Genomic DNA, 18046 nt, shown 5'->3' on the forward strand with positions numbered 1-18046 from the left:
ATGACAATCACATTCCACCAAACCCACTAGATGGAGCTAGTGATAGACTATTCATCATATTTGTACCCTTTTGGCGCATGCCTGTCAGGGACTACCTAGGCATGGAATGCATTTGGCCAGGATCAATTTCTTAATGCTACCTCTCTCTCTCTCTCCCTCTCTCTCTCAATCGTCAACTTTTCCTACTTCGAATTTAATAAACTACATCCACACCCACTTGTACTATCTTGTGTAGATTTTACCCATCCCTGCCCCAACCCACCGCACCAAACCCCCCACCCCAATTAAAATAAAATTAAAAAATTTATCAATAGAATGCAACAGTTAAACATGGTGCTCTCTCTCTCTCTTTTTTTCATAAACTCTCTCTCTCTCTCTCTCTCTCTCGACAAGACTACACTACTTGATAAATAGAATGCAACAGTTAAAACATGGTGAATAGAGCTTGCAGACAATTGTTTGGCATTCATGTTGATCACGGAGTATACAGAGATGAAATCCTAAAGAGCATCCATGATAAAAGGAAATTAGCTCACAGAAATGGAGCAACTTGAACCTAAGTTGTCCAGAATTCCAGACCTGAAGTCAAAGAAACCTACATTCTTGGAATTCTTAACAAGAACACCTGTAATGCATTAATTTCTACAAGCTGTACATCAAAAAATGACTGGACTACAAAAATGGTTCTAGAATTACAAGGGCCCTTAAAGACTTAAATGCTGTCCTCTTCCGAGGGAGGCAGTGATGAATTTGAGGATGGAGGGTTAGATGGAGGTGTTGGTGGAGGAGGTGGTGAAGGTGGGGGTGGGGGTGAGGGTGCCATTGGTGGCACAGGGGGTTCCTGGGATAGGGGTGGGCCTGCAGATGCTGTAGGTGGTGGCACTGATGGTGCACTGAAGTCTATGTCAGGATAAACTCCCGGAGGCCTTTCTAACGGTTCAATGGACAATAATTGAGCGGAGTTGCCTATGGCATCTGCCCAACCATAGTGTGGCTCTGACCTGAAATTAGACAACTTAACTATCAGAAACAGGTAAATTGTGCAGAGCTCATAGTTTTGGCATGTGCAAAATCTGAGAAATGTAGAAAAAAATTTCAAATAACATCCATTACTCATAGTATGTGCCTTCTTCAACCACAGCATCCCAACTCTCTCCGCTGGTACTCTTCCCATACTTGTGTACCTTGCTGTGGAAAATAAAAGTTCAGTGGAAAACTTGCAGCCAGTTTCAAAAGCAACGTTATTTCCTCAACTGATTGGTTGTAAACTGAAAGAGTCTGTCATGGTAAGCAAAGCACAGAAAGACATTACCCATTTCCAAAATGCTCTTCCCCCCATGTCCTTGACCACCCTGTCATAAATTAATACTTCATAAACCATCGATAAAGCCTTTCAGATATTGTCAGGTTTTAGGATTACTCCAAAGGAGAATCAACCCAATCAAAAGCATACTTCGTACATGGAGACATTCTAAGATTGAGAGCCAGATGCACTTACGTTCACCTCGTGATGAAGAATGCCATGTTTCCCCTTGCTTTGTACCCATTCCTGAAAAAAATCTTTCCTCCCATTTGTCTCCCCACTTAGCACCCAAATCTGTTTCTGCCCATTTGTCTGTCCTGAGAAGATAAAAACAATGGTTGTGAACTAAGCAATCGGGTCACCTATATAATCTTCCAACTTATGCACACATGCACCTTATGCATACATGCACCCTACACACGTGCGTACATTGGGTGCATATAAGATTTGCCTCATACACCTGCATATGCATAACGCGAGGAACAAGCTTAGATTATACCATTTCAGAACTGCTCCCCGTCCATCATATTGTTCACCCCACTTCTCCCACCAAGATTGGTCATTTAGTCTTCCATATTTATGTGCACCTTTTTCGGTCCATCCTTTTGCATTATATTTCTCCCACCTTTAAATAAGAAAAATATGCAGTTTGAAGGAGCACTCTTTGATGCATATCCAGATAACAAGAATGAAAAGAGGATGTCCAGCCAGTCATCACTTCCTCCTTAACAGATGCTTACCATTTCTCATACCAACCTGCTGCACCATTTCCAGATTTTGCTTGCTTCTGGGCACTCTTTTCGATCCTTGCCAAGTTGCTGAAAGAAAAACACTTGATCGTTTATCAGGTTGCTGGCAAGATGTCAGATCATGGAAACAAATGTGAATGCATCTTCCTTTGTAAACGGCAGCTATTTGCAAAAGCATTTAGTATTATTTATCTGGAAACCCTAACAGTCAGGAAGAATCTCCCAAATCTGGGTGGGCTTTTATTGCCTTACATAAGAATCCATAACTCTAGCAGCAAGAGATTATATAGAACCACCTTGTTTATAAATGCTCTGATGACAGATATGCTCGGACCAATGGGAGAAACGGAAACCAATAAGAAAATTTTGAGAGCAGAGGCTGTTCCTTATACAAAACAAGCTTGCACCATGAAGGATACACCCTTCAGGATATTCCAATTTTTTTCACATGAATGCACATTACAATAAGTGAGATTACACTGGTCCCAACACGTGTGTAGTTCTACAATACAAATTAATCTAAGCTTGACTGTACTAGAATTTAAATGTGTGTCTGCATTGAAGGAATGAGGTAGTTTTTTTTAATAATTTCAAGAAGACTAGGAATCCCACCTCCATTCATCCTGCCGCAAGACCTCTTGCCATGTCTCCCACCATGAATCACCTTCAGCATTCTTCCCTGATTTTTCAGCACCTTCAAGAAATATTACGAGGGAAATTAAGACCAATTCAAAGACAGCAAATTAGTAAAACAGAGAACACCCCACAAAACAAGCTAATGGAAAGACATGGTAGGGCACGTGAACAAGATTACTTATGATCAAGAACCAGAGATATAACAGAGCCAAGCTTGTAAATAGACACTTCCTCTGGTAATCCCCTGCTCAATACAGTATTGCCAGTGGTGTGATAAGATTTTTTTGCAATGTATGGGCATTGTTGGGGTGCTGCACTAGTGTTGCCTTTGGTTCACCTTCCCCATCAGTTCTTCATTCTCACACTCTTCAAAGCTACATCACTCTTCTAAATGTTAGGTTGTGGAGAGCAGAGACATGCGGACCGATTGTGTAATGCCATGTTTGGCCCTTTTTTCCTCCTGATCTTACTTTGATTAATGAATGCCAAACAGATTGTGTAATGCTGTGTTTGGCACTTGTTTCCTCCTGTGCTCTTGCTTTGATTAATAAGTGCCAGACAGATTGTACAATGCCACGCTTGGGGCTTGTTTCCTCCTTTGATCTTTGCTAAACAGATTTCTCTTTGTGCCGTGTGACAGAGTTTATTGCAGTGTGGACTGTACTGCTGCCACCATTGGTTCACCATCCTCATCAGCACTTTTTTCTTGAGGATTCTTGCGGTTCATAGGTGTCACAACTCTATAGAAACAGAATTTGTATCCTTTTTCATTAATTTGTCTATATAATGATTTATTAAATTTATTTCCTTTGCACTAATTAGATATAAAGAAAAGTGCATTGGAGCTGGCCACTGATGAGTGGTCACAGGTTATGGTAGACCCACACGGTGGGTTAGAGAAAAGATAGTTCACATTTCCACCTATATGGCCCGATTGGGCGCCTGTGACCAGAACTCACGCATATCAGGATTAGACTCGCACACAGAAAGGATTGATGCCTTGAAGTGTGGGCTAGATCCACCAGAACAGACAGTTACAATCAACAAGATGGCATGATCATGAAATGCTTGTATAATGTGCATGTGTGGGCTGAAAGCTTGAAATGCACATTTCTTTGCATAGGAAAGTCACATGAAGATTCTGATACCGTTTTTACGATGTACACAGAAAAAGCTTTCATATGACACCCATATTGGGGGGGTCCCTAAATTTTAGGAGATCCCTAAATTTTAGGAGCCTCGAATTAGCCTAAAAATGCTAGTCCTAAAAAATAGGGATGTCATTCTAAAAATAGTAAGTTCTGTACTCTGACTGTGCTTACTAAATTTGGTTGTTTCTATTCTTGACAATATTCAGCCCAAAAAGGAAGGCCATAGAGAAGAGACAAGTGTCAAGACACTTGTCACACAAGTTTCCAAGTGTCCCACCACTGGTCACATCTCATGACATGTGGCTGGACACTTGTCTTGTGCTACTCCACTTTCCCGTTTTGTACTAGCTCTTCCCTCTCCTATAAATAAGAGCTCGTTTTTCTTCATTCAGCATCATTTTTCTTTGTTGTAAACTCATGTACAGCACCCACAGATAGCCAGAAACTGGCCCCATCCATCCCCATCATCATCCCCCACTTCTCCATTATCAAATTCCTCCATATTCCCTCTTCTATCACTGCTGTTTTACAGGACAGCAAGCCTGTAAATTCATTACAGCACCTTCTTCTCAAGCTCTTTCTTCCATTTTAGCAACAAGAAGCAAGCCCTATCCATGTACTACTGTTCAACGATGGAGAAAGGCTGATTTCCCCCTCTTTCTTCTCTCATACTGTAAAGAAATCAGTTCTTATCATTGCATAATAGATAATGCATGTGTGTTTGTACATCTTTGCATGATCTTGTAAGAGTGAGAATTACTTCTCCTCACTCTCAGGTTGATTGTAACTGAGCTCTTCCCTAAGGGACTTGGGTTGAGCAGAAATACATTCCTTCGGGGGGTGTTGCCCATCTTTAACCCTCAATCTTGTCTCCATTACTTTTACATTTTCATGGCTGTAATTTTGTGAGTAATTTTCATTTTCAGCTTTAAGTGTTCATTCTCTTTTATATTAAATCTCGAAAACAAGCGAATATCATAATTGTTAAGCATACTACGTTGTTCGGGGCGTTTACAGTGGTATCAGAGCTTTGGCTCGGTCCTCACCCCAACACTGGTAGTGCTTACAATTATAAGTTTGTTTGTTTTCAGCCCTTGCATTGAGTGCTTGAGCATATTTTTTCTTAAGAGTCTCAATGGATCAGTCGAGTGCTATCCTTCAAGCCATTCAAAGTCTTAGAGAGGAGAATCAGCAAATTCGTGACCAACTTCTCAAACTAGAAAAAGTTGAGAATCCCAAAGAATTCAAGGAAAGAAGCCCATCTGCTTCAAGGAGACACAGCCATACCAATGAAAGGAGCCGATCAAGAAGTCCAACTACTTCTAAGAGGCAGTCCCATTCTACTTCAAGACAAAGAAAGAGATCGCATCGAAGCTCATCCTCTTCTTCAAAGTCATCTGGCGCCTACTCTGATGGACCCTCTTCTAGTGACGAAGAGTCACACCCTTCTCATGGAAGACCTCATCATCGTCAAAGGCGTCGACATTCTTCACCCTCGTCTCCATCTTCATCCCCATCAAGCACTTCATCATCTTCAACCTCAAGATCCGGGCATGGACGAAGGCATAAGAAGAAGAATAAGACTAAGTCACTATCTCAACTTGAAAAGAAGATCAAGGAACTCATTGACCATGCTGAGACATGGGAAATGGAGCACAATGGCAACAAATTATTCCAAAAGAATGATAAGAAGAGAGTAGCTGATGATGAGGAGTATTCAGCCCCAAATGAAGGACAAAAACAGCGGCAAAAGCAGCCATCAAATCAAAAGAAGATGAAGCCCTATGCATCCTAATGCTCCTCAATTTCACTCCAATCTATACCCACAAGCAAAGCAACTTTCCGAAAAAGAAAAGCAACGCTTCATGAAAGAAGGGAAGTGCTTTAAATGTGGACAAACAGGCCACATAGCAAAGCAATGTCCAAACAAGGGACAAAGCAAGGTTTTTGACAACAAGCCTAAGTCGCCAGTGAAAATCAATACTATCAGTGATGTAGTTGCAAACACAACTCACACTCCAGAGACGCGTAAATTATTAAAAGCTTGGGGACAGTTGCAAGGTAAGCAAGCACTATTCTTGATAGATCTTGGGGCGAATGAAAATATCATTTCCTTGCAATTAGCTAAAGAGCTTGGATTAAATAATGAAGAGATGGACACTTAGGCAGAAGTTCGCCAAGCTTTAAATGCTGATGAAGGTGACACAGTGAAGACTGTGACACCCTACATTGGCAAGCTCAAGTTTCAAATTCAAGGCTACAGTTGTCAGATGGGAGAGGATCGAGGTGCAGCTGAAGTGCAGTAGACAGTGTGAGAGTGAGAGACAGAGTTGAGCACGACACCCAATGCAATAGTACTGAATAGAGAGTAAGCTAAAAGTACAAATGATAACCCTTATACCTTAGAGTTATAAGGGGTTGTTCACACCCGAACACAGTAAGTGCCCGTAAGTGTGCACCACAAGCACATACAAAATAGTACACATAATCTGGGGGAAAAAACCTCTCCTACCGAGAGTAAAAAGTGCCCCAGTGTCCTAGTGATCACCCGCACACTCCCATATGAGCGTAGGCGTAAGTAAGGCGTGTGAGATACCCAACAAACCCCCCTGGAGTGAAGAGTGATCAAGTGTACAAGGATCATCCGCCACCAAAGGGCGTCAAATTCAAAGCATCGCGAAATGCTTCAAATTTGTCTCGTGGAAGAGCTTTGGTGAAGATGTCTGCCACATTGCTGGTGGTAAGACAGTAGACAAGGCTGATATCACCTGCATGTAGCCTCTCTCTGACAAAGTGGTAGTGAATCTCTATGTGTTTCGTGCGAGCATGAAACACAGGGTTCCGTGCCATTGCAATGGCACTCTGACTGTCAGTATATAAAGGAGTAGGCTCCGTAACAGATACATCCAAATCAGCAAGTAAGCGTCTAAGCCATACGCACTCAACTGCAGTAGTGAAGGCTGCCTTGTACTCAGCTTCACATGACGACGTGGCAACAGTGGATTGTTTCTTGCTAAGCCAAGAAATGCATGACGAGCCAAGAAAGAAACAATTGCCACTAGTGGAGTGACGAGTATCAAAATCACCAGCCCAATCAGAGTCACTGTAAGCATGTAACTGCAGTGGTCCCCCCTTGGCATAAAGCAATCCAAGAGCTCTAGTACCCTGCAAGTAACGAAACACACGCTTCACAGCTTGCCAATGCGACATACGAGGCTGATGCATGTACCTGCTCAAAACTGAAACAGCAAACTGTATGTCTGGCCGAGTGTGGCATAGATAGATGAGACATCCCACTGCTGGAGCATAAGTATGGATATCAAACAAATCACTGTCATCATGTAATGACAGTTTGAGCCCAGGTTCCATGGGTGTACAAACTGGCTTGCAATCCTGTAAGCCAAACTTCTCAAGAAGTTGCCCAATGTACCCTTGACTGACATAATCCAATGCCTCTAGCATCATGTACAAACTGGATGCCCAAGTAATAGTGCAAAATACCCAAGTCAGACATGTCAAAAGTTTGCTGTAAATTATTTTTGAATGCTGAAATCTGATCAGGACGTGTTCCAGTGAGCAAAAGGTCGTCTACATATAGACACAAAATCAGCATGGATCCCCCCTCTTTATGTACATAAAGGGTAGACTCAGATGGGCTGTTTACAAACCCCTGACTAAGCAAGAAGGCATCTATCTTTGCGTACCAAGCTCGTGGAGCTTGTTTCAAACCATATAGAGCTTTTTTCAGCTTGCATACTAAATTTTCTGAGCCTTCAACTGCAAAACCAATGGGCTGCTGTACATACACTTCTTCCTGAAGTTCCCCATGTAAGAATGCAATCTTTATATCCAGCTGATGCACTTTCCAACCAAAATGTGCAGCCAAGGCAATCATAGACCGAATGGTCGTCATACGGGAGGTAGGAGCAAAGGTCTCCTCATAGTCAATGCCCTTTTTCTGTGCGTAGCCTTTAGCTACCAGCCGTGCCTTGTACTTATCTATGGATCCATCTGCATTCCTTTTCAATTTGTAGACCCATTTCGTACCAATGGCACGCTTGCCAACTGGCAAAGACACCAAATCCCAAGTATGATTCTTATGAATAGAATCCAATTCAGCTTGCATGGCTGCCATCCAATGGACACTATGTCGTGCATCCTCAAAACATTCAGGCTCCTCATTATCATGAGTACATGCTGCCATAACAAACTCCATGGAATGTGCTGAATCATGCAGTCGAGTTTGCCTTCGAGTACGACCAGCCAAGGGTGTTTCCAAATGACTATCTCTCATAGTCTGCGTGTACCATCTAGGCACCTGTCTTGCTTCCTGACTGTGTACAAGTTCCTGCTGAATTTCAGTTTCAGCAATGTGCTGATTTACTGCATGTTCCATAGGAGCAGCTGGCTGAACATTAGGTTCATTTGCTGAAGGACCAGCTGAATCACCAAATGTGATGGGCAGCAGCCCTTCAAAGACATCACGGGCAGCCTGATATGTATCAAAACCAGCCAAGGATAATTCTGATTTTTCATCAAATACAACATCCCTGCTGACAAAAACCTTCTTGGTCACGGGATCATAGAGTCTGTAGCCTTTGCTTTCGCTGCTATATCCCATAAAGATGCATTTTACAGCCTTGTTGTCCAACTTCTTTCGAAGTACCTGTGGAATATGGGCATATGCAAGACACCCAAAAGTATGGAAGTGGCCAACAGAAGGTTTGCGGCTGTGCCAAGCCTCAAAAGGTGTGACGGTTTTCAAGGCCTTGGTAGGGCATCTGTTCAAAATGTGGCAAGCGCACATGACGGCTTCAATCCAAAAACTATGAGGCAAACTCTTTGCCTTCAGCATACATCTGGCCATCTCCATGAGTGACCGATTTTTCCTCTCTGCTACCCCATTCTGCTGTGGAGTATATGCAGTAGTGTACTGATGGATAATGCCCTTCTGCTGCAAATAAGAATTCAGCATAGAGGACATGTATTCCCCCCCTCGGTCCGAACGGAGAGTCTTAATCTTGCAACCAGACTGAGTTTCCACAAGTGCACTGAAAGCCAAAAATGCATCATACACTTCTGACTTCTTTTTCAAGCAGTAGACCCAGCACAAACGTGTAAAGTCATCAATAAATGTTACAAAATAGTAACAACCACCCAATGACTGTGTCTGCATGGGCCCACAAACATCCGAATGCACAAGCTGCAATCTGGCTGTTGCTCTAAAAGCAACATCACGGGGAAAAGAGAAACGATGCATTTTCCCCAAAATGCAACCCTCGCATAAATGCTCAGGAGGTCTCTCCAAGAGAGGTAATCCATCCAACATTTGAGTACGTTGTAATAGCATCAAGCTGCCATAGTTTACATGCCCCAAACGAGCATGCCATAACTCTGCCTCTAACATAGCAGGAGTAAGAGTGGATGTCAAATATACAGACTGATCTACCGAAAGAGCATCCAACTCATATAACCCATGACACAAAGAACCTGTCAAGACCAATGTCATGTGTTCCTTGTCACGGACCATGCAACGGTCATCATCAAAGGTGACCTGCAAACCACAACGTGCCATAGAAGAAATGGAAAGCAGATTCTTCTTAATGCCAGGCACATACAAAGCATCCTGTAGGCGGAGAATAGAGCCATCAATGGCTGTAAGCTGAATCTCCCCAATACCACGAACAGGGTATGATGCATTATTAGCACACTGAACAGACTTCCCAACGGGAGGTGCACCAAGAGAAGCAAACAAATCTCTACGAGATGTGATATGCCGTGAAGCACCACTGTCAAAGAACCAAGTGTCAGCATCTTCTGTAGAGCTAAATGCTCTATCAGCCCAAGAGACATCATAACTGCAAGTGTAAAAACAATAGTCCCTGTCTGCAACAAAGGACGCGGACTCACTAGCAGTGGAAGGAGCTGCAGAAACAGACATCCCTGACTCCTTCTTCTTCTCTTTGGCGATGCGCTTCCTGCACTCAGTGATGTAGTGGCCAGGCTTCTTGCAGTAATGGCATTTTCCTTTCTTGGCTTGCGTGCCCCCCTGTTTCTGACTTGTCTGTGAAGTGTTACTACTACCAGAACTCTGCGAAGCATTTTTCCCTTGGCTGTTTTTACCCTTCTGCCTTGACATAAAAGCCTGCTCAGAGGCTATACCATCCACACCACTGTTCCGTCTAGTTTGTTCCTCCTCTAGAAGCAAACTGACAAGCTGAATGAAAGTGATGGGCTCTTTCGAAATCCTCATAGTGAGGTTCAAGGCAGTATGAAAAGCCAAGTAAGAGGGAGGCAGTGAATTCAATGTCGTAGAAATCAGCTGCGCATCTGAGTAGTACTCATCCACATTCATGAGTTGCTCCCGCAAGTCCTGAATTTTGTTGAGATGATCCTGCATAGAATCACCCTCATTCATCTTTAGAGTCTCTAGCTCTTTCTTCAAGAAAGAGATGCGAGTCTCATTCTTTCCTGCAAACATCTGCTCCAATATCAACCAAGCTTCTTGTGAAGAAGCTGCTGAACGAATATGAGGAATGATAGAACGCTGAACTGCCAATGCAATCAGCGACATAGCCTGTGCATCCCGTGTATCCCAAGTTTTCTGAGCTGCAGTTCTTGGGGGAAGTGGCTGAGCGGGGTGAGGTGGAGGGGGCTGAGGTTGCCCTCTTGCACGTCCTCCTGGAGGAGGAGTAGCGGGAGCCACAACTCCCGGTCGTGCTTCCTCTCCACTGACATAATCCCACAAATTTTTGGCCACTAATACATTCTTCATCATGAAAGACCAAAGGGAATAATTGTTCCCATCCAATCGGTCTTCCTTGGACACATAAGTGAATACATCTCCTCCCTGATTTGCCATTATTTCCCAAAAGGTAATAGAGCAATGTCAATGCAGTACGGGCTGGAAATCTGCAAATTTCCAGAAATTGCAGCAAACACAAGTCTGCAATTAATGTGCAAAGGGTACACTGTCAAAAAAAACTGTCACTGATGCACGCTTCCCAAGGTGCAATTAGTGCTCAGCAGCACTAAAACATCAAAAGCCCCAAAATTTTCTGCCCAAAATTTCTGTCACAAATGTCTGTTACAAAAGCCCCAAAATGTGCATTCAATGTGTCACAGACAGACACAGCACGTTTCCCAATGCTGAAAACTGAACCTGCTGTTCAGCCTGTTCCCAATGCTGAACCTGAACCTGTTGCACGAACTCCTGTGTAAAAGAAAAGTGCAGAATGTTACCTCTGCGTGTTGACGACGGGCACGATTCCCGAGGTAATGACTGCTAGGTACAGTCGGACTGACGCACAGGTACAGGCGTGCAGGTCCAGTGACACGCGCAGGCAGGACTGGGCGCGCGCTGGGCAGAGGAGGCGGTACCCAGGACTGGCTGGTGGAGACAGGTGGCGCGCTGGCAGCTGGAGCTGACGGCACAGGCTAGCTCAGCGCAGGGAGGCTGCGCAGGCAGACTGACAGGCGAAGGGGCACTCTGGGCAGACACAGGGCAGAGGACTCGCTGGGCAGAGGTGGCAGCACGCAGGTACAGGAGGCGCGCTGGGCAGAGGTGGCAGCACGCAGGTACAGGTGGTGCGCTGATTGTTGGAGCTGCACGCTGGGCAGAGGAGTCGCCTGGTGCTGCGCGCTGACGGACTGACAGGCGCAGGCAGGACTGGGCAGGAACAGGCGGCTGGGGCAGAACTGGCGGGGGCTGCAGACTGCAGACTGAAGACTGCTCTGAGCTGAGCTCTGATACCAAATGTCAGATGGGAGAGGATCGAGGTGCAGCTGAAGTGCAGTAGACAGTGTGAGAGTGAGAGACAGAGTTGAGCACGACACCCAATGCAATAGTACTGAATAGAGAGTAAGCTAAAAGTACAAATGATAACCCTTATACCTTAGAGTTATAAGGGGTTGTTCACACCCGAACACAGTAAGTGCCCGTAAGTGTGCACCACAAGCACATACAAAATAGTACACATAATCTGGGGGAAAAAACCTCTCCTACCGAGAGTAAAAAGTGCCCCAGTGTCCTAGTGATCACCCGCACACTCCCATATGAGCGTAGGCGTAAGTAAGGCGTGTGAGATACCCAACAACAGTGACGAAGATACCTTCTGTATCGGAGACCTTGATGGTTGCGATGTGATTCTTGGCATGCCCTAGAATCATAGAGTAGATTCAACCATCTTCTCTCAGAAAAAAAAGGTAGAACTCACCAACAAAGGCAAGAAGTACGAGATCCAAGCTGGAGTTTCTGGAGACACCATACCTATGGTAAGCCATATGCAAGTCTCTAGAGCAATTAAGGATTGTGTTCAATGTTGTTTGCTTTATGTCACTGATGTAAAAGATAATATGAATGCTGAAAACCAAGAGCGACTTCAGCTCTTGGAAAAGTATAAAGATTGTTTTTCGGAAGATCTTCCTTATCAGCTTCCCCCAGAAAGGCCAGAAGACCATCATATTGATATTATCCCGGGCAATTCTCCTCCTAATATAGCACCATACCGTGTGAGCCGTCCTCAACAAGAAGAAATCAGAAAGCAAGTCAAAGACCTACTCAACCGTGGGATAATTAGGCCAAGTAGCTCACCATTTTGTTCACTGGTTCTTCTTGTTCAAAAGAAAGATGGCACATTCAGGATATGCATTGATTATCGAGCCCTCAACAAAATCACTGTGAAGAATCGGTTTCCTATTCCCAGAATTGACGACATTTTGGATCGTCTAGGAGGCTCAAAGGTTTTCAGTCGCATTGATCTAAAGAGTGGTTATCATCAAATTAAGGTAATACCACAAGATGTACACAAAACTGCTTTCCGCACTTCATACAGTCTTTATGAATTCTTGGTGGTTCCTTTCGGATTAACCAATGCACCAGCCACCTTTAATCGAATGATGGAGCGCATCTTTAGAGAGCATCAACAATATGTCGGTACTTTCTTTGATGATATTCTTGTCTTTAGCAAGAATGAAGAGGAGCATCAACACTTGAAAATTGTTCTATAATTACTTCAACAAAATCAACTCTTGGTAAATGGTAAAAAGAGTGAATTTTTCATGCATAAAATAAATTACCTTGGGTATGTCATCTCTTCTGAAGGGATTCAGATGGATCCTGAAAAGATCAGGATAATCCAAGAATGGCCTCATCTTCATGATGTACATGAGGTGCGATCGTTTCTTGGCTTATGCTCTTATTACCGCCGCTTCATCAAGCATTTTACACATATGGCTTCTCCACTTCATGACCTTACAAAGAAGAATATCTCTTTCCAATGGAAGGAAAAAGAGAAGGCAGCCTTCACAAGGCTGAAAACAGCTCTTACTTCTGGACCTGTTCTTATCATTCCAGATCTGGTAAAACCATTTGTAGTGGAAGCAGATGCTTGCGGTGATTGTATTGGTGCAGTGCTAAATCAAGAAGGCCATGCCGTAGCCTTTGAAAGCCGCCGTCTAAATGATGTGGAGAAAAGGTATGACATTTATGAAAAGGAGCTCTTAGCAGTGGTTCATGCTTTAAAGATATGGAAACATTATCTTTTAGGCAATGAATTCCTTATTAAAACTGATCATCAAAGCTTGAAGTATTTCAAGAAAGCATTTGCAGGAGAAACATGCAAGATGGGAAAATTTCTTGTCTATGTTTCATTTTCAAATTATATACACTCCAGGGAAACAAAATGTAGTTGCTAATGCATTTTCTAGAGTGCCTCGCATTGCAACTATTACAGTGGCTCATCATGAAGATTTTCAAACGATGAAGAATACTTATGATGAAGATACTAATTTTGCAGCAATTTGGTCAAATTTACAGCAAGGAGGTTCTCAACCAGATTATTCCATCAAAGATGGTTACCTTCTCATGAACAATCGCCTTTGTGTCACTCTTCCTGTTCGACAAAAGGTGCTTAAAGAAAGTCATGAACCCCCTTATGCAGGGCATAGAGGGAGGGCAGCCACTCTAAGTGCAATTGAGCGCTACTTTTATTGGCCAACATTACGAAGAGATACACATAACTTCATTGAGGCTCGTCTGGTATGCCAAAAATCCAAGTATGATAGGCAGAAGATTCCAGGATTGTTGCAATCTCTTCCAGTGCCCAAAGATCCATGGGAATCTATCACAATGGATTTCATCTCAGGTATTCCAAGAACACCTCAAGGTCATGATATGATTTGGGTCATAATTGATAGATTCAGCAAACAATCACATTTTATTCCATGTCATAAAACATTGAAATCCGCACAAGCTGCAAGACTTTTCATTCAACATATCTTCAGATTACATGGTATGCCTTCTGAGATCATTTCAGATAGAGACTCCAAATTCACAAGTAACTTTTGGCGTGCTTTATTTGAGAATTTGGGAACCACTTTAAAGTTCTCCTCAGCTTTTCATCCTCAAACTGACGGCCAAACAGAGGTGATAAATCTCACTCTTTTGGATATGCTAAAAGCTTATGTTAGTGAACATAAGTCACAATGGGAGAAATATCTTCCATTATTGGAGTTTGCTTACAACAATACAGTGCACTCATCCACAGGGAAAGCTCCAAATGAAATAGTACAGGGTAAAGTGATTCCTCCTCCAATTATTCGCACTAAAGATAAGATTTTTGCTGCTGATGAGTTTGCTTCAGATTTAAAAACAGCAATGGATCAAGTTCGAGCCACTATCAAAGTTGCCCAAGAGCGACAAAAGAAGCAAGCAGATAAACGAAGAAGACCTTTGGCTTTTGAAAAAGGTCAATATGTCTTGCTAAAGTTTGATAAAAGCAGGCTCAAACAAGGTTCCGGTCAAAATTCATATTTTCCAAAGCTCTCCAGTAGATACTTTGGACCCTTCAAAGTGATTGAGAAAATAAATGAAGTTTCTTATCGACTTGAGCTTCCTGCTCATTGGAAAATACACAATGCTTTTCATGTAAGTTTGCTAAAACCTTACATAGGACCAGAACCAAAGGAACCCATTACTGAAGATCCCCCATAAGTTGAAGAAACAGACCAACTCTTGGAACCTGAACAGATTTTGTTTCACAAGGATCGAACCACGAGAAGTGGCCTTGTGACACGAAAATTCTTACTAAAATTCAAGAATCTACCCATAACAGATGCACAGTGGGTAGATGAAAAATTCATGAAGGATTACCCAAACATTCTTCAGCCATATCAAGAAGCTTTTCAGCTGAGGACAGCTGAATAAAAGCCAGAGGGCTGTCACAACTCTATAGAAACAGAATTTGTATCCTTTTTCATTAATTTGTCTATATAATGATTTATTAAATTTATTTCATTTGCACTAATTAGATATAAAGAAAAGTGCATTGGAGCTGGCCACTGATGAGTGGTCACAGGTTATGGTGGACCCACGCGGTGGGTTAGAGAAAAGATAGTTCACACTTCCACCTATATGGCCCGATTGGGCGCCTGTGACCAGAACTCGCGCATATCAGGGTTAGACTCGCACACAGAAAGGATTGATGCCTTGAAGTGTGGGCTAGATCCACCAGAACAAACAGTTACAATCAACAAGATGGCATGATCATGAAATGCTTATATAATGTGCATGTGTGGGCTAAAAGCTTGAAATGCACATTTCTTTGCATAGGAAAGTCACATGAAGATTCTGATACCGTTTTTACGATGTACACAGAAAAAACTTTCATATGACACCCATATTGGGGGGGTCCCTAAATTTTAGGAGATCCCTAAATTTTAGGAGCCTCGAATTAGCCTAAAAATGCTAGTCCTAAAAAATAGGGATGTCATTCTAAAAATAGTAAGTTCTGTACTCTAACTGTGCTTACTAAATTTGATTGTTTCTATTCTTGATAGTATTCAGCCCAAAAAGGAAGGCCATAGAGAAGAGACAAGTGTCAAGACACTTGTCACACAAGTTTCCAAGTGTCCCACCACTTGTCACATCTCATGATATGTGGCTGGACACTTGTCTTGTGCTACTCCACTTTCCCCTTTTGTACTAGCTCTTCCCTCTCCTATAAATAAGAGCTCGTTTTTCTTCATTCAGCATCATTTTTCTTTGCTGTAAACTCATGTACAGCACCCACAGATAGCCAGAAATTGGCCCCATCCATTCCCATCATCATCCCCCACTTCTCCATTATCAAATTCCTCCATATTCCCTCTTCTATCACTGCTGTTTTACAGGACAGCAAGCCTGTAAATTCATTACAGCACCTTCTTCTCAAGCTCTTTCTTCCATTTTAGCAACAAGAAGCAAGCCCTATCCATGTACTACTGTTCAACGATGGAGAAAGGCTAATTTCTTCTCTTTCTTCTCTCATACTGTAAAGAAATCAGTTCTTATCATTGCATAATAGATAATGCATGTGTGTTTGTACATCTTTGCATGATCTTGTGAGAGTGAGAATCACTTCTCCTCACTCTCAGGTTGATTGTAACTGAGCTCTTCCCTAAGGGACTTGGGTTGAGCAGAAATACATTCCTTCGGGGGAGGTTGCCCATCTTCAACCCTCAATCTTGTCTCCATTACTTTTACATTTTCATGGCTGTAATTTTGTGAGTAATTTTTATTTTCAGCTTTAAGTGTTCATTCTCTTTTATATTTAAATCTCGAAAACAAGCGAATATCATAATTGTTAAGCATACTACGTTGTTCGGGGCGTTTACAATAGGACACTGCTCTAGGTTAATGTCATGTTACAAATGGCAAAGCAGAGGGCATGCACTATGCTGTCATCTATCTGAGGGGCCAACTGGGCTGACCGTTGGAGCATGTCTGATTAACACATCACGAGTGGGCAGTCAACTGTTCACCTGCTGCCTGCCAGACCTGCTCACCTGTGCACAACACCTACATAATGTTGTCACCTGCTTAAGTGGTAGAAACCCCGCTTGCAACCATCACCACCTGTTTCACTATTTCGACATGTGAATCTACATTGCATTAAGCCCCATGCTGTCTATTCCAAGCTTCCCTCTCTTGGCTTGCAATGTCTTGGCCTAGAACACTCTAACCCATGATTTAGAACACTAATCTATGTGACAATCAGTGTCATTTTTGGATTCATGTAGGTAGCTGGTTTACAATACTGAATGCAAGGCTTTAACTTATATTGTTCAGAAAGCTCTGTGAATTTCTGCAGTAGTGCTACATGAAACTGCCTTCAATCATCTATTCCAACAATTGAAATGCTATTAATCTTTCAAAAAATGTCGCTGGAAGACAAAACACATTCAGACCCAATAAAAGTGCACAATTTAGAATTGCATTCCTGTCCAATTTCCCCACACACAAGTGTTGCATTCCTTGTGTTTCCAGCCATGTTCTTGTACAAGCATTCTCTTCATCAAAACTGAAGATTGCAGTTTGTACTTTATCCTTAATCATTGCATTCCTGTCCAATTTCCCCACACAATAGTGTTGTATTCCTTGTGTTTCCAGCCACGTTCTTGTACAAGCATTCTCTTCATCAAAACTGAAGATTGCAGTTCGTACTTTATCCTTAATCACTTGCATACACTCAAAGAAACTATCTGCTGTTTACATTAAAGTAATCAGTTACAAAAGCCTTTTACCCAACCCCCTTCCCATGTGCAGCAGTGTTGCATACAGGGTCAATGTAGCATCTTTAATACTTTATTTTGCATCTTTTGGTGTCCCATTGGGGGAAATTGATCAATCACTGTTGTATGAGGGAGGTGATGTAAGGATTTCTAAGCAAAGAGTGAATGTGCAGAAAGTTGAGAGCAGTTGAGTGAGAGAGTGAGCACGACACTTGATGTTCGGTACAAAGACTAGTGTACCACTTCTAGGTTTTGAATATATATATGAAGTACAAAGTGAAGGGTGCATTCACACCCACACACCCGAACTCGGTATGTAATCCCAAGCTCTCTCACCAAATGTAAAAGCCATAAAGCCTCTTTGCATGCCTCTGTGGCACCCACATATTCTGCCTCTGCAGTAGACAATGCAACACACTTTTGCAGCCTAGATATCCAAGAGATTGCTCCTCCTGTGAACATGAACACATATCCTAAAGTAGACTTCCTACAGCCAGGATGGCCAGCATAGTCTACATCTGTGAAACCAACAACAAATGACTTCTGCTTACCAAAGCAGATACATAAATCCTTTGTGCCATTAAGGTATCTCATGATACCCTTCATTGCTTCCCAATGCTTTTTGCCAAGATATGCCATGTATCTACTAACCACTC

At 42.7% G+C, this 18046-nt stretch overlaps 1 protein-coding gene across 5 annotated transcripts in view; it reads right to left on the reverse strand.

Annotated features, from left to right (window-relative positions):
* Positions 1 to 436: 436 nt before the first annotated feature.
* LOC148038805 (protein EARLY STARVATION 1, chloroplastic-like) overlaps positions 437 to 18046 on the reverse strand; it is a 38997-nt gene continuing 21387 nt past the window's right edge. For 4 of the 5 annotated variants that reach the window (XM_087674666.1, XM_087674663.1, XM_087674664.1 and 1 more), the window contains 7 exons: positions 2665 to 2746; positions 2044 to 2121; positions 1803 to 1928; positions 1499 to 1620; positions 1313 to 1352; positions 1114 to 1188; positions 437 to 1001 (listed from right to left, as the gene is read on the reverse strand). In XM_087674666.1, the coding sequence (XP_087530792.1) occupies positions 713 to 1001; positions 1114 to 1188; positions 1313 to 1352; positions 1499 to 1620; positions 1803 to 1928; positions 2044 to 2121; positions 2665 to 2746 (812 nt within the window). In that variant the 3' untranslated portion in view covers positions 437 to 712. Of the gene's footprint in view, positions 1002 to 1113; positions 1189 to 1312; positions 1369 to 1498; positions 1621 to 1802; positions 1929 to 2043; positions 2122 to 2664; positions 2747 to 18046 lie in introns of all 5 variants that reach the window. The other variant, XM_087674667.1, reaches the window with a different exon arrangement.

The sequence above is a fragment of the Lygodium microphyllum genome, chromosome 3 (genome assembly GCF_053477565.2).
Source record: "Lygodium microphyllum isolate KBCC chromosome 3, Lygodium_microphyllum_v1.1.10, whole genome shotgun sequence".
Lineage (NCBI taxonomy): Eukaryota > Viridiplantae > Streptophyta > Polypodiopsida > Schizaeales > Lygodiaceae > Lygodium > Lygodium microphyllum.